At 40.6% G+C, this 25,500-nt stretch overlaps 4 protein-coding genes across 6 annotated transcripts in view; 1 reads left to right on the top strand and 3 right to left on the bottom strand.

Moving 5' to 3' along the window:
• LOC127535343 (tripartite motif-containing protein 16-like) overlaps positions 1 to 25,500 on the bottom strand; it is a 599,330-nt gene that overhangs the window by 82,496 nt on the left and 491,334 nt on the right. The window lies entirely within an intron of this gene.
• LOC127535340 (tripartite motif-containing protein 16-like) overlaps positions 1 to 25,500 on the bottom strand; it is a 520,629-nt gene that overhangs the window by 82,484 nt on the left and 412,645 nt on the right. The gene's annotated exons all lie outside the window — the stretch shown is intronic.
• The window catches only part of LOC127535337 (tripartite motif-containing protein 16-like), a 388,516-nt gene that overhangs the window by 82,349 nt on the left and 280,667 nt on the right, over positions 1 to 25,500 (bottom strand). The window lies entirely within an intron of this gene.
• LOC110953198 (kinesin-1 heavy chain) lies at positions 1,717 to 23,898 on the top strand. The gene is made up of 26 exons (XM_022197076.2): positions 1,717 to 2,098; positions 6,485 to 6,572; positions 6,714 to 6,787; positions 6,900 to 7,004; positions 7,589 to 7,637; positions 8,146 to 8,201; positions 8,305 to 8,392; positions 8,489 to 8,613; positions 8,816 to 8,920; positions 10,283 to 10,428; positions 10,641 to 10,789; positions 10,886 to 11,073; positions 11,753 to 11,821; positions 12,159 to 12,365; positions 13,353 to 13,496; positions 13,627 to 13,818; positions 13,952 to 14,069; positions 15,172 to 15,227; positions 15,531 to 15,640; positions 15,896 to 15,997; positions 16,186 to 16,246; positions 16,382 to 16,453; positions 16,672 to 16,776; positions 16,987 to 17,203; positions 18,023 to 18,158; positions 20,967 to 23,898. The coding sequence occupies exons 1-26, from the start codon at positions 1,973 to 1,975 to the stop codon at positions 20,968 to 20,970; spliced, it is 2,892 nt and encodes a 963-aa protein (XP_022052768.1). The 5' UTR covers positions 1,717 to 1,972; the 3' UTR covers positions 20,971 to 23,898.

Here is a 25,500-nt window from a genome sequence, read left to right as displayed (position 1 = left end):
TAAATGTGTCCTATTTTGATATTTTGTGTGTGCTTTAGATGGTACTTTGTGTTTCATGTTTGATTAATTGGTTTGGTCACAACCACACAGTGAGGAGAGGATATTATATGTATAAAAATACGTTATTATTAATGTATTACCACGTATCCATCATTTTCATGTTAATTGCTTTATATAATAAAATATTTTATACAGTAGAGTAAAATACCTTCATTTGAAATAATGCAGAAGAGCTATAAGAAGCACTGTAGATAGCTGAGTAAATGTAGCTTCTATCATTGCAAATGTAACTAAATGTACTATAAATTTGCCTCATTTTGTTATTTATGTGTATGCTAAATGGTTCTTTGTGTTTTTGCTGATGTCTGTTTATTTCACTAACACAATGAGGATGGGAGCAGAAGCATAAAGAACCATAAAAGTGTAGATAGTTGTGTAAATGTAGTTTACACCTCTGCAAATGCATATGAGAAAACTGGAAATATGCACAATTTTGACATTTCCTAACTTTTTTCGATGGTGTTTAGTGTTTTGTGTTTCTGTGTGCTGATTAGTGAGAACACGGACTGTTCTGTCCTTTCATATTGTGCAAGAAGAGATTATTATTGATGCACTAACATGTAATCATAGTATTAATGCTAGCCACTTTATACATTAAAATAATCTACATATGACATTACAATTATTTACTTTATTATAATGCATTTATGAGATAAAGAAGCAGAAAAGCGCTGATAGTTGAGTACATGTACTTTCTAACATTGCAAATATATATGAATAAATTATAAATGTGCACTATCTTGATATTTCTACCTCCTTTAGGTGGTGTTTTGTGTATTGTATGATGATTAGCGAAGGTTTTGATGCAATAACACACTGAGGAGATAAACTGTTCTGTCCTTTCCTTATGTGGAATCATGGATTATTATTGACGCATTGACATGTAATCATAATTTTACTATTAGCCACTTTATACATGACAATACTCTACAGACGACATTACAATAATTTACTTTATTATAATGCAGCAGAGCAATAAAGAAGCAGAGAAATGCAGATAATTGCGTACATGTACTTTCCAGCAATGCAAATATATATGAATAAATAATAAATGTGCACTATCTTGACAAGCCCTGCGACAGGCTGGCGACCTGTCCAGGGTGTCCCCTGCCTTCACCCGAGTCAGCTGGAATAGGCTCCAGCCCCCCGCGAGCCTAGGGAGGATAAAGCGGTGTATAATGGATGGATGGATGGATGGATGGATGGATGGATGGATGGACTGTCTTGGCATTTCTTACTTTTGTTAGGTGGTGTTTTGTGTATTTGTGTGCTGATCATTGAGGGTTTCATTGCAATAACACAGTGAGAAAGCAAACTGTTTTGTCTTTTCATTCTGTGCAGGAAGACATTATTATTGATGCATTGAAATGTGATAATAATTTTAATATTAGGCACTTTGTACAAGACAATACACATGACATTATTATAATTTACTTCATAATGATGTATATGAAGAAGACATAAGCTGAAAAGTGTAGATAGTTGATTACATTTACTTTCTAACAATGCAAATATAAATGCATGAGCTATAAATGTGCACTATCTTGATATTTCTACCTCTGTTAGGTGGTGTTTGGTGTATTCCTGTGCTGATCACTGAGGTCTGGTTACAACAACACGGTGGAGGGAGCGCCGGCCGGGTGACGTCATGGTGATCCACATCCACAGCAGCAGGAGGGGTGAGGTGGCCAGCCGCTGATCCACCGGTATCATGGCTTCCTAACAGGAGGGGGAAGTGATTGAGAGCAAAAACAAGGCTTTTTGTTGAATGCCCGACGGATAATCGCCCTCCCCAGAACCTGAGATTGGGACAGAGGGGCTCGGCCTCCCTGTTCGCCCCCCGCGGCCGCCCCAGGGATCCAGGATACACTTTAATTTTTATCGGTGAATTTCCATTCGTAAACCGTGGAAGATGGCCGACCCGGCGGAGTGCACCATCAAAGTGATGTGCCGTTTTAGGCCCCTGAACAGCTCCGAGGTGACCAGAGGCGACAAATACATTCCCAAGTTCCAAGGGGAAGACACCGTTGTAATCGCGGTGAGTGCTTTTGTGCGGCTGCCTCGCTGACAGAGCCCTCCGGCACCGTCAGCAGAACGCCATTTTTGATTGTCTTCTAGCTACGGGAGTTAGCACCTTAGCTTGTTAGCTAACGTTAGCAGGGCTGACCTGTTCACCGTGGCGTTGTTCCGGCGGCCCTCAGCTGCAGCCAACTTGTGGCGCCACCGAACACCTCATCGCATTTGCTTATTCCTGTATTCAATTCGAGGGCAGGTGTCGTGGAATTTTTAATTTAACATTTCAGAGAGCCACGCCAATTGCTGTAGCCGTAAAATGTCACTATTCGCACTTGCCCTGTCATGGCTAGCGAGCTGTCATTCAACAAAGCCACAAATACATCGGCTGGCACAGGTTAAAATGTCGCCTCCGCCTGCCTTCAAATCCTACACCCTGCTCACTGCATTATTACCACCACATTAAATATTAAATAGCTGTGCTTCTGTAACTATAAAGCTATTAATTATGAACAGTTTGCGTCAGCATAAAGCGTAAGCCAGCTTTGATTTGGTAGTGGCTAACAGACTGTTGGCTAGCAGGCTAGGCCAGCTGGTAGTTGACAGATTAGCCGGCCTTGGCTAGCTGGCTAGTTTTAATGCTGTAGCTTAAATAAAACTAACACTAGCTAACTGACCAGCTGGCTACATAACCATCCCTTCTGTGGACCATGTTAAAGTTAGTCACAGGACCTGGTTATAAATGGAAAGAAAATGTGACTCCATGAAGGTTTACAAACCACAGAGAGGGGTAATAATAAAATCATAAAACAGGGAGTGGAAGTGTGAATTGTATGCAGGCCAGGTTTATTCTGTTGGCCTTCAGTGACTGGACAGTTGGCAATTGAACTGCATATTCACAATTTCAAAGAAATAAGTGGGGTTTCTTTTCATAAGGATGTTTATTTTGGGACCAGATTATAGGTTGTTGTGTTTTCTTTAATTAGTCCTCCCGTGATGCAGACCCTCCAGCACTTGATAAGGGTTTAAGGCATGGACGCAATTTCCACGATGACAAAAGAAGGAAATGCCTTTGCTAATACAGTTCCATGTTGCCTCTACTTTACTGAATCAACAGAATTTGCCCTGAGGTCTGTTTGCAAATGATTTGTACCTGATGCTTTGTCATCATAGGCCTATACACTGTGTATTACAAAAGACACCATTTACTCAACCTGGGGTCATGCCATCGCATGCCTCTGCACAATATCCCTGTGGCAGTATTGGAAATCACACACAAAAGGAAATTAGTTAGTCTTTTTATATTTATTTTGACTGAAGTAATTAAGAATCTTGACAGTGTGAAAGGAGGGCTGACATCTCAGGTTTGTGCTTGCTAAATGTGCAAAAGGCAGAGCTGAAATAAAATGGTTAAACATTAGTTTTCCTAAGCAATGAACTATCTTTCTCTTTGTGGACTTTGGTGTCTCGCTAATATATTCACCCTTGGAAATACAACCTTAAAAGAGTTTACAAGGCAATAAAAGGCTATCTGAAATTCCATTCATGAATTTGCAAGTTTTGCCTCAGTGGATATGAATCACATCCTCTTTTGAGTGAAACTACTAATTTAGGTGGTGAATTTAAGAGTACAACAGGACTATTCATTTTCTGTCATGCAAAACAGAGAAGCCCGTTATAGCTGTGGTGACTTCTTGAATAGTTTTGCTGACACTGACTCCAGGCCTTTAGCAAATAGCAAATGCACTGTCTGTGCCTCCAAGGCGTGATGTGGCCCTGCCCAGTGCAGAGTGCCAGTCACGGTGCCAAAATACCAGTGCAGATTGTGAGAGAGACAAGTGTTACAAGTCAGAAGCTCCTCTGCTGGTGCATCAGCTTTGAGAAGCACAGCACTTACAGTACCCATAAGCAGCAGCAGCAGCACCGAGCTCCTGGGTAATCCTCCTGTGTTTTCTCTCCTGGTTACCAGCTGTTCAACCAATCAGAGCCGGCATTTGGACTGGCGCTGGACAATCTCTCCGGGTGGGGAGAGTAATTATTATGGTGATGTGCTTTGTTTTGCTGATGCTCTTAGCCGGGGTGACTGATTCACTTGACTCATATTTTTCATCTGTTTTGAAACAATCCAGGGCGTGGTGAACGCTGTCCTGGGGCTGAAGCACCAGTGCTCCATCAGTCAGCCTGTGGTGAAGCTGACCACAATGCATGTTGTGCGGATATCCGACAAGTAGCTTCACCAGCACCTGATGATAGTGCATTGATGCTCTCAACTTTGGTGCAATATTCCCTTACTCAGCGGTGGTTCACAGAGAGAGAGATGGAGTTTCCAGATGAGGCAGTATGGGTGTCGTAACTAGCTCAGTTTGCCATGCTCAGTTTGCCAGCGGAGTGTGAGCATGCAGCAGGTGAATTATTCAGAGCCCATTGCTTCTGTGTCAGTTGTACACAAAAAGATCAGATCATTCCCCCTCTTTGCTTTGCTGTAACATTTCCTATTTCCATACAGTAGGCTGGGACGCCCTGCAAGAACAGCACTGAGCTACTTTTAGATAGCATCGTAGTGGAGTGCGTGCGAGATAAAAGGAAAGAAAAGGATTAGAGAGATAAGTCAAAGTACTCCTACCATATTTAAACAAGTAAACCACAAGCAATCAACGCCTGTTTTTTTTTTTTTTTTTTACTGCCTTGTGTATCGTTAAGTAAAAACACAAAACTGACAAATAATGGGACATATTTTGCCTCGGATTTCATATGCATCTTGCAACAAGAATCATGTGGATGCTGTGGAATAACCTAACTGTGATGGTGTGTTATCGTCTGTCCTGACTAGCATTCCCTGGGCATTATCATAACAAAGCCATCAGGGACATGACAGAGCACTTATGAATGCTCTAACAATACATTTCACTGTAATTATAATTTCAGCCACTAATCCCATTAGGCAGAAGTGTAGGTAACGAGGCCAGTAGCAGTAATAACAATGAGGACTTTAAACCCGGGCTGCGCCATTGTTTGCTGACAGCATCTGGCAGTCCCGATAGTAGCTCTGTGCTCGTGTTCTGGACGGGGTTAATTGCCAGGATGTGGCTCACCAGAGTGAATTTCAAATGTCTTAAGATGTTGCTGGTCGGTGTTGCAGAGCTGTACTTTCGATGTGACCGTCTGTCAGGCAGGATTATGAGCCACGGTGCAAATTGAGGACATCTCCACTGTAGAAGTCTGAATAATTTTTGTGCTGGGAAATGTGCTGTTGCTTTTAATGCCAGACTGTGACATATTTGTGGTTTGACCTTGAATTACAATGTGTTGACATGTATTACTCGCCCCTAAACTAGTGGGCTCGTAGCAGTGGCGCCTTCAAGGTGACACCAGCTGCTTTTCAACATTCTCAACTTGTCCTACCTACACAGGAGTCAACACTGAACCTAAATATAACTAACCTATGCTGCTAAGGCACATCTGTTTTGTAACCTGTGGTGTCACTAGTGGGGCTTTTCTGTTCTTAAAGTCTTAACACATCCGCAGTAGAACCCCACCCATAAGGCTGGAGACAAGATGATTCGACTGGGACTACAAACCCCCCAAAGACAGCGTTCTATCTTGTTTGAACCTCAGAACTGCTTGTAGCATCAGATTTAATACCCTGCGGTTTCCGTCTTAAATGCAGCTATTGATTGCTGTCTTTCTGGAGTTGTGCTTTGAAGTCTTGACTAACCCAGGGGACAGTCAGCTCCACTTTAAATTTAAACTTTCGATTGCATAAATTGTTGGAAAGGAGTTGTCGTAGGATAGAAGCCTCATTAGGTGAATGATACTAATGTTTAGATGCAAACTATCCTGCAGCAGGTTTCGGTTAAATTGGATCGAGAACTAAAATCGTTCCAGGTTGGAATGTCCTGGTTGCAAAACTGACGATGTAACACAATGTCCCAGAGTCTAAACCTGGCAGGGTATGTCTGTTATATGTGATTCTTTCTAGATACCTTTATTTCCTTGCATGTCACTATTGTTTTTGATCAAATAAAGACAAATTTGGCTTAAAAATACAGTAAAACATATTAAAGATTTTGACAAACTGGGCTGAAATGTGTGGTGGTTCTGTAGGGACTGCATACAGATGTTCTTTGAGTCAGTGTCTAATTTTGAGTCACTGCTCATGGTATATTGATTTTATAAATGACAACAAATTACCCTTAATGAGGCTGAAAGATTACTCAGGAAGCAAACATTAGATTCTCTGTGTTGAACTCGGTACATTGTGAATCACTATTATATTTGTCAGTTGGTGAAAGAAAGTGTTTTACTCATATCTGTTTACAAGATATGGATTATTTAAAATGAGGCTACGAGGTATTCTGACTTATTTTGATGTTTCGTCTCTCACTCACTCTTCTTCTTTTCTCTGTTCCAGGGCAAACCGTACATGTTTGACAGAGTGTTTCAGTCAAGTACAACACAAGAACAAGTGTACAACGCCTGCGCCCAAAAGATCGTAAAAGGTGAGGTCTCACTTTTTATTTTATAATAGCGTCTTAACACCGTAAACGAGAAATACATGAGCTTAGTCTTTAAAAACCTTGAAAAGTATTCAGAAATCCTTTTAATTATTGTGTCGCTGTGTTCTAAATGCTGTCTTCTAGATGTTCTGGAGGGATACAATGGAACTATTTTTGCATATGGGCAGACATCATCTGGCAAAACACACACCATGGAGGTAAGAATGATGCCAAAGAATTGATGTTTTTGAAGTGATTGCATCTTGTTTTTCATTGAAATTCTTCAACTGACATCGTTACGTGACATTCATTTTTTTTGTGTGTTTACAGGGGAATCTCCATGACACAGATTCAATGGGCATCATCCCCAGGATAGTGCAAGACATCTTCAACTACATCTATTCTATGGACGAAAACCTGGAGTTTCATATCAAAGTAAGCAGAAGGGACAAGATGTTGAACTTTCCCACAGCTGGTTGAGAAGCAGAGACCTGCAGTGGTTCGAGAGGCACAGTCCTCTGAGATATTTGACTAGTGAGCAAAATTATACACTGTGAATCCTAGAAACGAGTCTCTTGCGTTCTGTTTTGCTATTTCTCAGCTGGTTTGCTGTTACTATTATTAGTTTGCCATTTCTTCCTTTTTTGCTATTACTTAGCATTTTGTGCCAGAGACATTATAAGAATGGTGGAGGCTGATAGGCAGCATGTCGCTTTGTACTGCTGTGTCATATTTCCTGTCTGACACACCACCTTGGAGCTCTACTTCAGATATTTTCTTCAGGATTAATAAAGTTCTATCTTATCTCATCTTACCCATATGTTGCAGAACATAGTGTTGGGCTGTTTTGAAAATATTTTTTGTTTGGGTTATCGGGTTTGTAAAGACATATATTCAGTAATTTTAGCAAAAAATCTGTGAAGACACCCTCAAAACAACACGTGTAATATCACTGTGGTGTTATGCAGCAAACAAGGTAACTGGCTCGGCATATAATGACGTCTGTTTTCGGTTCACAGGTTTCATATTTTGAAATCTACTTAGACAAGATCCGGGACCTTTTGGATGGTAAGTGTCAAACACCAGATCTCTCATCTCCCCTATATGGGGGATTGAATGAGCTGCTAAAAGCCTATGAAATGCTGGGAAAATTAACAGGCAGGGTGTTTGCTATAAACGGAATTGTAAGTGTGGATATTCTACATGTACACCAACACACATAGACAACACTGAACCCACAAAGCAGATGATTGAAAGATTAGTGAATACATTGGTGTCAAAATGAGCTGCAGATATAAAAATGTAAATATCTCTTTTTGTAACCTAGTTCTATCTTGGCATTTTATTATCCAACAAGGATTCTTCTGGTTTACACAGTTCATATATTGTTTAGGATGGGATGAGCAGAGATGCATGTAGAAACAGAAGCAAAGACTAAACATTTTAACCTCCCAGATATGAACACAATGTAGCTTCCTATATATTTAAATGTTTACATTTCAGATGTTAAAAGTTATTGTGGTGTACCCTCACTAGGCCACGTTGTTCCTGATTTATTCATTATTTCTCATTTCAGTGTCAAAGACCAATCTGTCAGTGCATGAAGACAAAAACAGAGTACCCTATGTCAAGGTGAGACCTACCCTCCTGTCACATGTCAAAAATCTGGTTCAACCTGTTGGAGAACGCTCATAATCTTAACCGCATGTTCTGTTTACTTTACCTTTTTTTAAAGGGCTGCACTGAGAGATTTGTCTGCAGCCCAGAGGAGGTCATGGATACAATTGATGAAGGCAAATCTAACAGACATGTAGCAGTTACAAGTAAGATGCCTTCCTGCTGTTTTACAAGAATCTGTGTCACAAATGCATTGACTTTGGAGGTCGGTGTTTTTATACTGAGTCCCTCTTCTCCCACAGACATGAACGAGCACAGCTCTAGGAGTCACAGTATCTTCCTGATAAACGTTAAACAGGAGAACACTCAGACAGAGCAGAAGCTCAGCGGCAAACTCTACCTGGTGGATCTGGCTGGTAGTGAAAAGGTGAACTAAAATATCTTTCATACACACTGTAGAATCAGGCCGTTTCTTTACAGTACAGCAGTGCTTTTGCCATGTGGTGTTGCAGTCTACTTTGTCAGCTGTATTGTCCACTCGTTGTTCAGAATGGGCTCAAATTGCAGTCCATTCATTGTCTTTACTATTGAGCTTCACCTTAGGCTTCAGTTATTGTCTGTGATTTCAGGTCAGTAAAACAGGTGCAGAGGGAGCCGTGCTGGATGAGGCCAAGAACATCAACAAGTCCCTGTCATCGCTGGGAAACGTCATCTCTGCACTGGCTGAAGGAACGGTCAGTAAATCCACTTCACCTCTGTTTCCTGAATCTGTCGCTTTTTTTCCTGATGGGGATGCATTTGTGGAGTATTTTATGATGGTCTTCTGTGACTTTTGGGCATTTAATTTGCAGTAAAAGTGTCCGTTGAAGTCAGTGTTTTTCCTAATTAAGGTTAATGTGACACAGTTAGCTTTCTCATCTGTTATGCTTTAGTTTTTACAGCAGAACATAATGAGCTTTAATCTGTTTTTGCTGCTATTATCTGGCTTATTCAGCACATTATGTTTTAAATCTGCTGTATCCTCAGGTGGTGATTTTATCCACATATTTTTGTAGCATCTGGAAGCAACAGATATTACTGTTAATGTAGCAGGCAGAAGGGAAGTCAGTGCTGTTCAGCGGCTGCACAGCCTGGAGCTGGATGTGCATGTGGAAAAGCAGCATCATTTTCAGTTATCTGACTGTGAAAGGAGCATTTTCAGCCATCTACAGGTCCTTTGTGCTGCAGAAACAACTTGAGTAGATAAAACCTTTCCTTGAAGCAATGTTGTCCTTCAGCCGTTTCATACTGATTTCACCCTTTTCACTTTGATCAACAGTTGGTTTGTCTTAGAGGCCGTTTGCTGTGTAAACAACCTGAGGCAGACAGCCGCAGATGTATTTGTGATGGTCTAAAACAAACAAGCTATTGTCCAGAGATGTTTCACTCCCAGCTCAGCATATGAAAAAAGATAGCACAGTGCTGCAGCTTTTCTGTTTCTGTCAGTGCTAATTGTATATCAAGTTATCATTTTACTGCCGTCTAGTTTTCCTGAACTCCTGAGAACTGTAACAGAAGCCGTTACTTCCTGTTGGCTGAGTCCTGGTGAAACCACAAGCCTCCTCTTTGGTTTCAGGACAGTAGCAGCATTTCAAAGTGTAATATCTCAGCTGAGTGAATAACACCAGACTTTGCTTTGTTTTTCATTCTTCTTTGTTACTCTGATGTCTCTCATGCATGGTTTGGACAAGAGGCTGTATAATCAGTGTGGTATGCTTCACAGATCCTAACACATGATTGATATTAGTTATCTTCTGTGTGGAGTAGCTCACATGTTCCTTCCTTCACTGTATTTTAGGAGAGGTGTCCCACTGCTGCTATTTAACACTTTCTTGAAGACCTTAACTCGTTTCTTTGAGGTGCTTCACCTGTTGATCAGAGGTGCAATGTCTGGGTTTTTGTTGAAGTTTTCAGCAATGAACAAAGAAAATCACAAGTTTTCATCCAAGCTTGTGTTTCTGAAACTATCACAGTGCAGTACACTTTAGAGGCAAGTGTATAAAGTACATTCTTCTCATGTCATTGTATGTACATGTTTCTGTGTTGTACATTTTCAGGCCTACATCCCTTATCGAGACAGCAAGATGACCCGTATCCTGCAGGACTCGCTGGGTGGTAACTGTCGAACCACCATTGTTATCTGCTGCTCGCCTTCCTCCTATAATGAGGCCGAAACCAAATCCACCCTTATGTTCGGACAGAGGTTAGTAGAAGTACTGCAGCTATATTCAGTAGCTAGAATTATGGTCAAGCTATAGACTAAATAAGTTGGCTGGATATCAGATTTCTATATTTCAAAAAGTTTTTTCATACAAATGTTTTTGTTGTGGTGTTCTAGTGTTTCTTTACATTTTAAGCATTGAAAATAGGACATTAAAAATCTGAAAAAATATGGTGATATAATCAAATAATCAGAGCGAAGACCATCAAGAACACTGTGACGGTGAACATTGAGCTGACGGCAGAGCAGTGGAAGCAGAAGTATGAGAGGGAGAAGGAGAAGAATAAGACTCTGAGGAACACCATCACCTGGTTGGAGAATGAGCTCAATCGCTGGAGGAACGGTACGGCAGTTTTCTCCCTGCAGCATATTTGCAGTAACAGCCAAAGTTCCAGCCCTGCACATGTACAGAACGCTGTGTTCTCCTGCCCTACTTCAGGTGAGAGCGTGCCGGTGGAGGAGCAGTTTGATAAAGAGAAGGCCAACGCTGAGGTGCTGGCCCTGGACAACATCCTCAACGACAAGCCGGCCTCCACGCCCAACGTGCCCGGCGTTCGCCTCACTGACGTGGAAAAGGACAAGTGTGAGGCTGAGCTGGCCAAGCTTTACAAACAGCTGGATGATAAGGTGAGGAAAAAAACACAACAAAATTAAGAAAATGATGTATGACTTCATTACATATGATTACATTCTGGAAGAAGAGTAGAATTACATGTCTTGTATTTTTTAGAAATATTCACAAAAATGTGATTGAAGAATGACAGAGTGATTAATCAGGTTTAGTCCCCTCAGACATGACTCCTCTTTGGCTTTCTATTGATTGGTTGTTTTCTACCCAAATAGAGGAAAAACAAGAGCAGTGTCTGATGATGCTTTCTTGACATTATCGACATCCAGATGTGGAGGTTATCCTTTCAACTTTCTCATAAGAAAATGTTAATGCAATGAGATGTGAAATGTACATGAATGCAACAACCTGAAGAATGAAAAATTGTGTTTTTATTTGGTTTGCTGTTAGACACTATCAGTCATATTCTGAAAATGTACACTTGGTTTATATATATATACACACACAGTGTAACAATGTTGAACAAGGCTGACTAAACACATTTCTACATTATCAGAGCTCAACAGTCATAATTTAAAACAATAGTGCTGTCTTTATTTGACAGCTTCAGATATTAAATAGGAATCTTTTCTCCTCTTTCATTTATCAGTGTTCTTTTCCCACTATCTGCTGTCTGCAGTGATACCTGTGGTGCCTGGTGTGAATGCTAATGTTGCTGTGTGTCTTTGCACTTTACAGGATGAGGAAATCAACCAGCAGAGCCAGCTGGCTGAGAAGCTGAAGCAGCAGATGCTGGACCAGGAGGAGGTGAGTAGTGGAGGCTCAACAGGTGGAAGGTGGCAGCGGTGCAGAGTGAACTTATGATCTTTGTAGTTTCACAAGAGGGAGGAAACACATGAAGCTATCAGAGGCACCGGGTTGAGCTTATATTTTGCTTACTTCTCTCCTGCTGTTTTGATCAAGGCTACAATCTGGGGTCACTCTGAAACCTGTGAACTGTTTGCTAATTCTGTCCAATAGTCAAATTTTTACTTTAAAATGCAAATGCTGAGTCAGCCATATTCTATCAAACGCTGAATAGTTGCTCCGGTTCTGATACATCTGAAAGCAAAGAACCTACATCCGCCTCTTTCCCCATGTGCAGCTTCTAGCTTCCTCCCGGCGTGATCACGAGAACCTCCAGGCAGAACTGAACCGCCTGCAGGCTGAGAACGAGGCTTCTAAGGAGGAGGTGAAGGAGGTGCTGCAGGCTCTGGAGGAGCTGGCTGTGAACTACGACCAGAAGAGCCAGGAGGTGGAGGATAAAACCAAGGAGTTCGAGGCTATCAGCGAGGAGCTCAGCCAGAAATCGGTGAGCTGCAGACAGACATCAGCATGCCAAAAGGCTGCGTGATGCTTTGCTTTTTGTCGGGTGCCTTTTATTTGTCCTTTGTTTTGGCCATGTTCATATGCAACACACAGACATGCGACGCTATAATTAAGCTTGTGCAACCTGCAGGGATAAAAAGAACTTCTGACACATCCACCCGGGGAGACATGCACATATTAATTGCTGCTGCAGATCTTTTGTTTCTTTCACTATTGAGAGCCTCCTTCCAGTCTTGAATTCACTGCAATGTGAAAAAGATCTCGACAGATTGATTAAATGCCATCATTCTCACTATGCGCCTCAAGTCAAAGCAGTTCACCTGTGATTTTTATAAGGTAACTACAGCTTCACATTCAGACAGAGCTCTCTCTACAAGCATATGTGAAGAATAGCATTAAATCAAACAGAAGAGAGAAGAATGGCAGCAAGAGACTGGGCTTTGTGACTGCACAGGGTGTGATCCAGGTCGATATAGGATTGGAGGACGAGGTGGGGAACTGTTTATTATGGTATGGACAGAGAGAGAAAGAGGAATTTTAGAGCCCACAGCCAGACTCTCAGACTCTTTATCTTTAGTGCAAAAACAAGTAGTCCCGCAGTAGTCACTAGAAGAACATTTATGGCTCTTTGAGAGTCGCTTTTTGTGTATAGATGGTGTGGCTGAGGTATCGGTTCTTCTACGAGAAGCTCTGTGGGGGAATGTCAATGCATAACTGTAGCCTTGGTGTTTATACTGATAAACCCTTATTTGCAAGTTTACTGTCTTATATTGTTTCATTTTTCAGTACTCACCAAGCAAGCTTGTTAATTTTACATAGATATGAACAGCTGTCATGTTTGTTCGCTGTCTGATTGGCCAAAGAAATTATGTTATGCATGCAATGGATTATTTTCAGACTTAGTTAATAATAATAAAAATAGAATGTATATTGTGCATAATTGGTATTAATATCTTCTCTTTCCCTGCAGTCCATCCTGTCTTCTCTGGACTCCGAGCTCCAGAAGCTGAAGGAAATGTCCAACCACCAGAAGAAGAGGGTGACTGAGATGATGTCGTCTCTGCTCAAAGATCTTGCTGAGATCGGCATCGCTGTGGGCAGCAATGACATCAAGGTACGAGAGGATTTCTGCTCTTTCCCCCTTGTTCAGCCTCCCTCAGTCATATCAGTCTTTGCTGCTCTTTTTTTTTCCCCTTTTCCTCCCTCCTTTGCCCGGTCTAAACTTTGCTCTGCTGCCTTTTCAGCAACACGAGGGCGGCAGCGGTCTGATTGATGAGGAGTTCACGGTGGCCCGTCTGTATATCAGCAAGATGAAGTCAGAAGTGAAGACGATGGTGAAACGCTGCAAGCAGCTGGAGAGCACCCAGTCAGAAAGCAACAAGAAGATGGATGAGAATGAGAAAGAGTTAGCAGCCTGCCAGCTCCGCATCTCCCAGGTATGTAGGACCTAACCACAGATGGTGTATTGATCTTTTTGATCTTTGTGTGTAGGCACATAAAGTTTAGTTTCATGTCTGAATCCTCATAAAGACTGCATGGATTAAACGGTATTATTTCCTCTTTGTTCAGCATGAGGCTAAAATCAAGTCGCTGACTGAGTACCTGCAGAACGTGGAGCAGAAGAAGAGGCAGTTGGAGGAGAACGTGGATTCTCTCAATGAGGAACTCGTCAAACTCAGTGCTCAGGGTAGGTCACCACATGAGGGACGAGCAGTGAATAAAACGCAGACACCAAGTCCACCGAAAGACGCTAAAATGCTTCATGTAAGTGCAGTCGAGCAGGATGTGGGAGAAAAGTTAAACAGGCTTGCAGGGATGGTTCTCCTCAATGCAGTCGCTTAACCTGAAGAACTGGCTGAGGCTGGGTTTCAAGAACTGGCTCCAATAAAAACACTTTTGAATGATTGATGATCCAGTTGTTGATGTATGGATCTACTCTATTGTGTTTGTTTACTATATAAGGCAGTTCATAACAGAACATTTGTGTCTGAAGCAAATAAGACTTAAAGATGTGCCACCTGGACATGAACCAGACCTGTCCACTACTAGGAAACTGGCACCTAGATCCATGCAGAGACAAAAAAAAAAACATTAAACCAAAACACACAAACCCAGTCAGCACTGTTTTCACTGCTGATTGCTACAAACAAGTGAAAGCTAATTTACAAGTTGCCGAAACATGACTTTGTGTCTCACCGAATGCAGCGTTAGTAAAATTCTCCTGGCCAGGAAAGGCGAAGGATAACACATTAGACTCCTTTAGAGTTAGTTTTGTGTTACATGTAGTATATTAAGGATCATTTCAGCTTGTTGCCTTCTTAAACTGTAGCCACGACTGGTTGTTTCTTGCCACGGTTGCTGACATTGAAGCACTACTATGAAGTTTCACTGTGATGAATGCTCTTTGATTATGGCTGAGTTTTGTAACATAAATTTGGGTATCAGTGATACTTACGTTTAACAAACATTAAATCTACACCATAAGAATGTAGATCTGAACCTATGTGGGGCAGCTTGCCGGTCTTAGGGTGCAGGTGGACCCATGTGAACCTCTATTTCAGAGCAAGACAGAAAATGTGCGTAACATTCTGGTGGCATGCGGCTTAAACCTACAGAATAAAGATTTTTGCATTTGTTACCACTGTGTTAAAAAAAAAAGATGTACCACAATAGCCAATTTTAACCACTTTTTATAGAATCTTAGGTCTAAATTTATTCTAATATCATTCAAACATTTCTCTTTGTTGACATCATTACATAATGGGAAATCATATGTTTGTATTTCACAGAGAAAGTCCACGCCATGGAGAAAGAGAACGAGATCCAGACTGCCAATGAAGTCAAGGTACGTCTCTGTTTCTCATTAAACAGGTTCCCAGTGTACATTACAATCCTACAAAGGAGAAAAAGCCTGTTAAATGCACAAACTTTCATCATAAGAAGACATCTGGCTTAACTCGAGTTCTACAAAAATATATGAATGATCCTAACGTTTGCTGTTTGAAACGTGTGAAATTTCATCATGAAAAGTCATTTGGCTTAACTTTAGTACTACAAAAATCTTAAATAAATAATCCTTACATGCTGAACTTTGATGTGCAGCGATATATTACAATATTTATCATCTGAACTGTCTGTGGTTATTCAGGAAGCGGTGGAGAAGCAGATCCACTCCCATCGTGAGGCTCACCAGAAACAGATCAGCAGCCTGAGAGACGAGCTGGACAACAAGGAGAAGCTCATCACCGAGCTGCAGGAGTAAGACTCTAAAATGTGCTGCTTTACGGTGATGAGAGATAACGGCAACAAAAATGAATGTTTGCATTGACTAATGGGAGATGTAAAGTCACAGCTAAACCAATATTTATTGATAATGATTGGGTTAAAACAGGATGTTGGTCACAGTGAGGAACTACTGAGTTACAGTTCTTTAGGATGTAAAACACACAAAGGATCGAATTGTTTTTGACTGAGGCACATTTAAATTGTGATTGCTTTCTTTTTTTCTTCCAGTCTGAACCAGAAGATCATGCTGGAGCAGGAGAGGCTCAGAGTGGAGCATGAGAAACTCAAATCCACCGACCAGGAGAAGAGCCGCAAGCTGCACGAGCTGACGTATGTTCCAAGCAGAAACACCCGCTAGGCACTATTTTCCCTTTCTTGGCTCAATATTTTTTAGTTTACTGGTCAAATACAACATAAGTGCAGCTATTTACCATCATACACACAACATTTCCACTATCATTGTCGTGTTGTGTCTAATTATTTAGGTTTTAATTGTGCTTTTTGTCGTTGTTATTCAGGGTGATGCAGGACAGAAGGGAGCAGGCCAGACAGGACCTGAAGGGTCTGGAAGAGACAGTGGTGAGTTTATCCAAGTTAACCGATGATTGAAGGATAACAGCTTTAACGTTTGGTTTCCGACAACTTGAACTCCTTGTGAAACTACATCTATTTTTATACATGAATTTAAAGTCCACTCGTCCTTATACTTTCCAGGCCAAGGAGCTTCAAACTCTGCACAACCTGAGGAAACTCTTTGTCCAGGACCTGGCCACCAGAGTGAAAAAAGTGAGCCACATTAACATTCATCAGCTGGAGTTAGACTCTAGTACTCTAGGTGGAATTAATATTGTACAAAAAGACAGACACTGCATACTGGATCCACCGTTTCATGACTAATGCTGCTACTGATGAGTGAGTCAGAGCAGGAAACTGGTGCAGATGGCAGGACGTGTGTGCTCAGCTGTGATCGTAGTTCATTCTTTTTAATTTATTATTTTGTGCAGAGTGCTGAGATGGACTCGGACGACACAGGTGGGAGTGCAGCACAGAAGCAGAAAATTTCCTTTCTTGAGAACAATCTTGAGCAGCTCACCAAGGTTCACAAACAGGTAGGAGTTCTGTCTGCGCATACAGGCCTGTTTTAGAGGTGATTGTTCACTTTTTAGTATCTCCTGACTGGCCTCCCTTTTTGTTTTTTCTGTATATTTCTGACCAAATCTATCTTATTTTCTTCCTATCATCACTTTTCGTCAATCTGTTGTCTCCACTGGGGGGTTAGTGGGGGTAGCTGTTTTAAAATTATTGAAATGTTCCTACAGCTGGTGCGTGATAATGCAGACCTGCGCTGTGAGCTTCCTAAACTGGAAAAGCGTCTTCGTGCTACGGCTGAGCGGGTCAAGGCCTTGGAATCTGCTTTGAAGGAAGCCAAGGAGAACGCTGCCCGCGACCGCAAGCGCTACCAGCAGGAGGTGGACCGCATCAAGGAGGCCGTCAGGGCCAAGAACATGGCCAGGAGGGGACATTCAGCCCAGATCGGTGAGTGGCGGAAAACATATTTACAGCGTCTTTCATCCAGAGTGCCAAGGTTGTTATGACATTTCACAATGGCTGGAGAAATTACATTCTATTACGTCTCTGTGTCTCAGATGATTTTTACATTTTTTTAATGACCTTCTGTACGAAATGTTTGACGGGGAGATTATATCTGTTATCTTTAGACTCTTCATTAAAGTAAAAGAATATAAGTATTACGAGGAAAATGTGCTTTAAATATTAAAATACTACATTTGCACTGTTATTACGGCTGCACATTGAAGCGATGTTGTATCTATGTTCCCCGATAATGTGATGGTTTAAACAACCTGGAGGGTTAGGGTTACACATAAGTATTTCACAGCCTAATTTCAGTACAGGCTCAGCATATTTAAATTTGACATTTTGGCAAGTTAAATTCATGTCATTTCCCTCTTTGAATAGACTTTTTCGTAACATGCACAACTGAAATGAAACATTCCGCTTTTCTTAGCTCAGTATAGAAGCTGTCATGCTCACATTCTGCTAAAAATGGCTTAAACAGAACATAAAATTACTCGGTAATCTAAAGATTAGTTCTGATCTGAGATGAAGCCCTTAGATTCAGTAAATCAAATATTTTCCTACTCGATTTTCAATGACTTTGATGCAGAGTTGGAGTTCGGTGTGTTTTTCTCATTAGATGTTCAGGGAAGAAAGTCACTTCATTTCTATTTTGTGTGAAATGAAATGCAAATCTCGCCTATATTGCAAAACATCAGTTTTCATCATAAGAGCCGAGACTGAGACTCAATCTGCTCTTTTTTTTTTCTTCCTCACTAGCCAAACCCATTCGGCCTGGGCAGCAGCCAGTGGCGTCTCCCACCCACCCCAACATCAACCGCAGCGGGGGAGGCTTCTACCAGAACAGCCAGACGGTGTCCATCAGAGGAGGAGGCAGCGCGAAGCCCGAGAAAAAGTAAGTGGAAAGAACACGTTTTGTTTTCAGGAGAGTAGAGAGAGGTTATAAAACGAGACCGCTTTTAGAAGCAAACATGCCGTTAAGCTGCTGTGTGGTGACGTTAAATGTCCTCGGCATTCAAGAGCTTTGATTTTATCTGGTGGGAATCACATTGTTTTGTTTATACCAGGGGTGTCAAACTCATTTTAGTTCAGAGGCCACATTCAGCCCAATGTGTTCTCAAGTGGGCCGGACCAGTTTAAACCACAGCGTAATAACCTAGAAATAACCACTGCAGTCTGCGCGAATGGGCACAATATATTACTGGACCGTGGACCAGTAAACAGTAATTTTTTACTGGACCGAAACAGTTTTTACTGGACCGAATATTTTATGCACAAATGTACCAAAAGTTGATGTATAATTTAATTTTAATAATTGTTATACAAATGTACTACTTTATTAATTATGTCCCAGATACAACACGACGCCATGGGCGAAGAGGAATTACCGTTTTTATATAGAATAAACTATACAAAATTAGCTATTGGATAAAGAAAAGCACTCATTTGAGATCAAAACATAAATCATGAACTCAACCATGCTAGAAGTACTATAAATCACAGAGCAATGTGGCTGGGTCAAGCAGAGCGACCTTGTAGAAGCGAAATGAGGTGTGATTTATTTATTTTCTGTTTATATCATGCATTTTTATCGCGTGATATCGCTGTTCACACGAGAGCCTCTCTGAGGAGCAGCTCTCCCCATCCGGACAGCGCGCCGCTGTGCTGCGCTTGCTGTGTGCTTTGACTTTCGGAGCAAGACAGCAGCGCTTCGTTCCGTTGCGCGGCGCGGCGCGATCGCATTATGTGGAACTTCGGGGTTACAGGAAAAAAATTACACCGGACATGAGACCAGTAATGTAGTAAGTTTTACCGGACTTTTGGTACACAAATCGGATTTGACCGATGGTCCGACGTCATTGGCGCACACTGCACTGCAATGTTTTCTGTTTGTTTTAGTGCAAAAAAGTACATTTTGAAAATGTTCACATTCAAGGAATTCTCTTTTTACAAAACATTTTCAACAACATGAAATTTCTCAAGCACAAGTTGAATTTCAACAACTTTATGCCTCAGTTTATCATTTACACGTTACAACTTCCAGATCAGTGTCTACAAAGGCCCAAAACATTTAGTCACAGGCACCAGAACAACGGACTATTTTAATCTATGATCAAAACAACTTGTCAAGGTCGAGAAATCATTTGACATTTAGGGTTTTACAAATTTACATGGTTTCTCCATAATTTTTACTCTTTGCAAAGTCGTCCCACGGGCCGGATGTGGGACACATGTTTGACACCCCTGGTTTACACAGATTAGAGCTGCCACTTGTGACGGTTTTTGTATTGAATAATCTGTTCACTATTTTAGTGAATTCTTCTAAAAAGTTATGTTCTGCCAAAAAAGCGAAATAACTATTGGATTTGAATTGATTTTATTTTGACAAAATGTATCTCATAGTTTAATGCAGCACAGTGTGAAATGTAAACAAATGTTAACATATTTAACCTTGAAGCTCCAACTTACAGAAAAATACATGAAAAAGAATGATTTATTTGATTAAATACAAGTTTCTATTCTACCTCTTAGCTAAATAAAAAAGGTCTGTGTATTAGAGTACAACATGTATGTGCTGGATATTTGACAAGCACAGAGCAGCTCCAACAATTCCTTTTCTTCCTTTTGTGTAATCTTTCTCTGACTTTGGTTGTATCTTTGAATTTTATGCCAATATTGCTGAACTCTTAGCATAACTATTGTCTTTAACTCTTGTAAGGTGAGTTTGAAAATGAGGATTTTAGCTGTGCAGAGCTGCAGCTTGTTGTTTAAATGGCTACATTTCTGACTCTGACTGTATTTTTCAAAGAAACAGAGAACTTTGCAAATGAAAGCAGCTGTATTAGGATTTCAGCTGCTTTAAATCAAGTATATTTGAGCACAGAGAGCAAGAGAGAAGCTATTTAGCACCAAATAGCCCCTGTGACGGTCTCTTCATGTGTTCATACATTGTTTGCCATCAGACCTCCGCACAGTGTACGGCTTGAAATGAGATCTTATATCTGGAAGCCATGACAGGGACACGGTTGGGTCTTACTAGTTTCCTTAAATGGGTGCTCAAATCTAGGAAGCAAATTCAGAAACATCAGATACCTTGACTGAGAGCTAATAGGACGATGCGATGTTGCAGAACACTTAACATATTACAGATGCTTTCCTTCAGTTTAGGTTGTATGTTATTGCCACTGTTGATGGTTTTAACACAGTGCAAAACTAACATAGTGTGATAGTAGAGATATATCTTAAAAATAACCGGTAGTCCAAAGTAGCCCTCCCTGTTCTAAAACAATGTTTAGGTGGACAGAGAGCAAGAGAGGTATCTGTAAATGCAAATTGTGAAGGAAACCATCTTTGAAATATTCTCATTCTCTGAGAGTCCTGGGTCTTTCCAAACTTTAACATTTTGTCAAGTCAGACTTTGTTGCTGCCTCTGTTGTTTAAAACTGCAACTGACCAATGACTGGAGCCTGAAACAACTTTACGTTATGATGCAACAATTACTAATGATGGTGAAGAAAAACATTGTTAGAACTAGGGATGGACCCGAATATCCGGATATTCGTTCGCTACGGCGCTATCCGGATATTAATTTTTTGTATCCGAATATTCGTCCTTAGACAGCTGGCAGGTTGTGATCGATGGTCGTCTTGTTTGCATAAAGTATGACCTAATTATTTACAGCATTTTCCTTTTAAACTTGCAGCTGAAGAGCAGCGGGACAGAAGGACGACACCACAGAAGAAGCCAATATCACCCCCCGCCCACCCCGACAACCTGTCATTCCATTACAGAGAACAGGCTCCTCGTCGCAGCTCCGGAGCCACGAAGGAGTTTCTGAATTATAAATATATATATATAAATATTCCCGGCCTGTACAGCTCCAGTCCCTTCAGCCTCCCCTCACACCTCCAACCACCCCTCCCCCAACTCTCATCATGAATTATGTCTTTTTCTCTTACTGGATATAATAATTAAATTAAAAAAAAACAAAAACAAGCCAACAATTTTAATTTACAAAAAGGCAAGATAATATTCTTATCCACTGAACCAAACGCAGTCTTGAGCGCAGCCTTGGCGAGCGAAACCGCGCGCGACTCGAATGTGTAGCTTGGGTTTCGTTTTTGTTTTGCACAGTCTGTCGTCATCCGTCGTCGTCGTGCGAGTAGTTCTGCACTGTGCCAAGCTGAATGTAACGGTAGCGAGATCCGAAAAAAGTACAGAAAAGACCAAAAAAAATTGATAAAAAACGAAGAGGAGACCCTACCACGAGAAATAGCTTGACCCTATAGGCTAACCTCTGTACATTTCATCATTATTATTATTATTATTATCGGTTGTTAACCACACTTTTCTCTGGATAGATTTTACATGCTTCTTTAAGGAAAAAAACTTCAAAAAAACTGTTTTAAAATTGATTAGATGGCGTCGAGCACTACTGTTCAGTCCGGTCTTGTTGTACAGATGTAAAATTGGCACTACTGCACATGTTTCCCTGGAGAGACGGCTACGAGGTAAACGGCAGGGGAGCGGCTCAGAAGAAGGACTTAAAAAAAAATAAAGATAGCCAAGACGTGCGACAGTGTACTGTAGATGTATTTAACTAAATACCTGTGGAGGCCAATTGTTTTTATCATTAAGTTAAAACAAATCCTATACTCGTTATTGGTGACTTCATGAGAAGGATGTAAAGAATGTAGAAGGAAGGACGGAAAGAGGAGAATGATCCGGTTAACACAACAAAACTTCCACCTTTTAGCATAGCCTATGCTAAGTAGCTAAATGTACTGTTTTTACTTCTCTCAGTGGTTAATGATGCCGTGTTATTGGACGCTATTTATATCTGCACATCGGAGCACATAGACTGCAGGCGTATAGACTGAGATGGCACACAATGCTTGTCCTGTCCTAGCTGGGTCCCTGTCACTCACTCATCTCCCTTCACTCACATATCAGGACCTTTTGTTTGTTTGGTTGTTGTTGTTTTTTTGTTTTTTTAGCTGTAAACCTATCAGGAATTGCTAAATCCCTGCCGTGTCATGATTTCTTTTTCAAGGGTGCCTCGCTGCTTCTTCTTTTGTCTTCCCTCCCACGCCCTTTTTTTTTTTTCTGTTGTTGTTTCTTAATAGTTTTGAGACCTGTAACTGCCCCTTTTTGGTTGTAAATTTGCAGAAAGCGACGTGTTAATGCTGGGTTTTGATGTACTGTATCTCTTTTCATTGTTCCATAGACGGCGTAGATTTATATTTGAAGGGGAAGCGCCAGGCGGGGGGGGGGGGGTCAGTCGATGGTCGGACCCTTGCCGCTGATCAGCCAGTCAGGGAGAGCAGGGTCTAAAATTGCACAATAATCTTCTGTCATCATCTGGAGGAAGGGCTTATTTAACTAAATCTAGCCATGGATTGTAGGACTTACTTTGTGTTTTGTTGTCCTTGTTGTATTTTAGTGTTTTTTTTTAATTATTACTTTCCGCCACATCTTTTTTTCTCTAACCCTGTGAAGCCCCAGTGCATTGGCAAAAAAAAAGGCTTGTTGTGATTGTAACCCCAGCATGAGAACACTAACATCTTGTGCAAGTGCAATATACTGTAAAATACACTGAATAACAGTTGACTGGCAGGTGTGATCAGGGTGTGTTTGCAGCAGCAGCAGCAGTCCTGCCGCTCCTCTTTTCTGTTGACATTTGTTACACTGGCTTCTGGCTCTCAGTGTATTTTCCCGTTGAAGGATTCTGTTGCTCTTTCTGAAAAGCTGAATTTATTGGAAGCAATAATGGAGGATGGTTTACCGTCCAGGACAGCCACAATTATGCATTCACATTAGTTTGAGGCTTTTTCGAAAGACACATTAAACTTCTATTGAAAAATACCTTCGTTTTTTTTTTTTTTTTTTTTTTTTTATATATTGTGGGCCTAGACCAGTGGGACAAATCCAGCTCTAAAAGGTGGACAGGATTTCAGCTTTCTCTAAAAGGTGTAATACGAAAACAAACCTGTCATCTTCGATCGAGAAAGTCGGATTTATCAGCACTTCTTCACAGTATCCGCACTCGGAAAAAAACACTCCATCTGTGTCTGTTTTTGAATGGAGGAAAAAAGAGGTTTCCAAAGCCCTGTGAGTGGAACTGCTGGTCGGCAGCGGCTAAATTCAGCGGTGGTAATTGTACAAGCTGCAGGGAGGAGTAGCTCCACCGTATCTGTGACAGGACAGTGTTTGGTGTCCATCGGGACGGTTTATACCCTCTGTGTAACCTTCTAGATTAGTTTGCAGCATGGACCTCAAAATGTTTATCCTTTGACCTTCCCCCAAAAACTGGATGTGAAATGGGGAAAATAGAGAATAAATACAGCAAAGAGTTTTTGTGGTGTTTACCGAAATTGAATTTTGCATTAATTCTAAATTTAAGAGAAACAAACAAAAGTGTAGCCACTTTTTTTTATTACTGTGTAATAGTTGGTCAATTTTAAAGGACAGTTTTGGGGATCCATCAGTGGACAAGGTACTGGATCATTCCTGGAGAACTGGGGCACAAATAGCAGGGCTCTGATATGGACGGAGACGGGAAGTTCATGAGATCACAGTTTTGGATTGACTGCATGATGTAAATGTATGTGTGATTAAATAATTATGAGAAAACAGTCCCCTTTTTGTGTTGGTTCATTTGAGTCTTTTAATGCTGTTTATGCTGTTTCTCTTCTAGGACACCAAGTATTTTTGGTTTAGAGCTGTTCTTCATAATTTGTGTTTGACTGAAAAATAGTATTTTAGCCGACTTGGTAACTTTATTGATTGATGCAAATCCAAAGATACACTTCCAGTCAGAAGTTTGGACACCTTCTCATTTAATGGTTTTTATTAAATTATTTTTCTACATTGTAGATTAATACTGAAGACATTAAAACCATAATAAAAGAAAACATATGGAGTTGTGTTGTAAACGAAGAACAGTTACTCTTCAGTATTAATCGAATGAGAAGGTGTGTCTGAACTTTTGACTTGTAGTGTATCATGAAATAGTTTTCCTAGTTTGATGTGAAAACGCTCGACTGTTTTGTGCAAACGTAATCCTGATTTCATCCAACAAATGTGGGGTAAACTGGAATTTGTAGTGCAGATATCCGATCTATGGACCTCAGTACAGATTCAGTCTAACATAGTCTTACTCAGCTAATTTGCTAATTCTGGATAAAGTTATCTGGAGTAACACTGCGCTCTGATTTTGAAATAAAGGCAAGTGGAGTGTCGAAACCGGGATCATCAGTCCCCGTGGAGCTCCACATTGTTTCCATGATTAAACATTAACACTTACAAAAAGTGTAATGCAAGATGGCAGACATCCCCAGAACTGCATAACCCTCTAATAAATCAGTTCAAATGGGGGAAAAATGTTCAAATCGTAGATCTATGAAGGGGGAAAATATATATATATATATATATATATATATATGAAGAGTTCATTTGCAAAAACAGATAACTCAGTGTTGATAAATTTTCTGAAAACTTTTTTTGTTTACTTGAGATAATATCAATCAAACTGAAGTTGAGTGGATTTGACTCAGTAGAAAAATACATGACAAAATAGAGAAAAATTAAATTATTAGTGTTACTATCTCAAGTAAATAAGAAAAAATGAGTTTTCTGAAAATGGAGTTACCTGTTTTTGCAAATGAACTCTTCATATATATACTGTCCAGATTCACATTTGAAAATCTAAAATTTAAAAAACCTGTCTTACCTGATTAAATATATTACAAAAAAATCTCCCACAAAAGGATATGACACTGGACTGAGTTGGAGTATAGAGCCAGAATTGTTAGGACCAACTTACAGCACCAGGACCAACATAAGAACCGATGATTAATGGGTCAGTTAAAGAGCAGGGTTAGTTAAAACAATTTACTTGACAAAATACTGCTAGTAATTAAAAAAATATTAAAAAAAAAAACCAAGCATGACGATAAAAACTTTTATTGGTTTTAGGTGAGACTGGAGGACTATAGGATTGATGCTGGTTGGTGAGATTGTCCCTGGGGGACATGGAAGGGGAGTTCTGCAGTTCATTCAACAACTTTTTTTTTTTTTTAATTACAAACCCCTATTTTAATATGAAATAAATCACAGGTGTTCACATTTTCAGGCTTCAGATAAACTAACAATCTTTTAAAGCAGGTTATTCAAAGGAAAAAACGTCGTCCCCTTGAGAACACTTAAAAAGAGAATCCTAAAATGTGCAGACCTGA

Source organism: Acanthochromis polyacanthus, chromosome 9, assembly GCF_021347895.1.
Source record: "Acanthochromis polyacanthus isolate Apoly-LR-REF ecotype Palm Island chromosome 9, KAUST_Apoly_ChrSc, whole genome shotgun sequence".
In the NCBI taxonomy this organism is placed as follows: domain Eukaryota; kingdom Metazoa; phylum Chordata; class Actinopteri; family Pomacentridae; genus Acanthochromis; species Acanthochromis polyacanthus.
The sequence above is the reverse complement of the archived record's forward strand: the minus strand, read 5'-3'. Positions and strand labels throughout refer to the sequence as shown.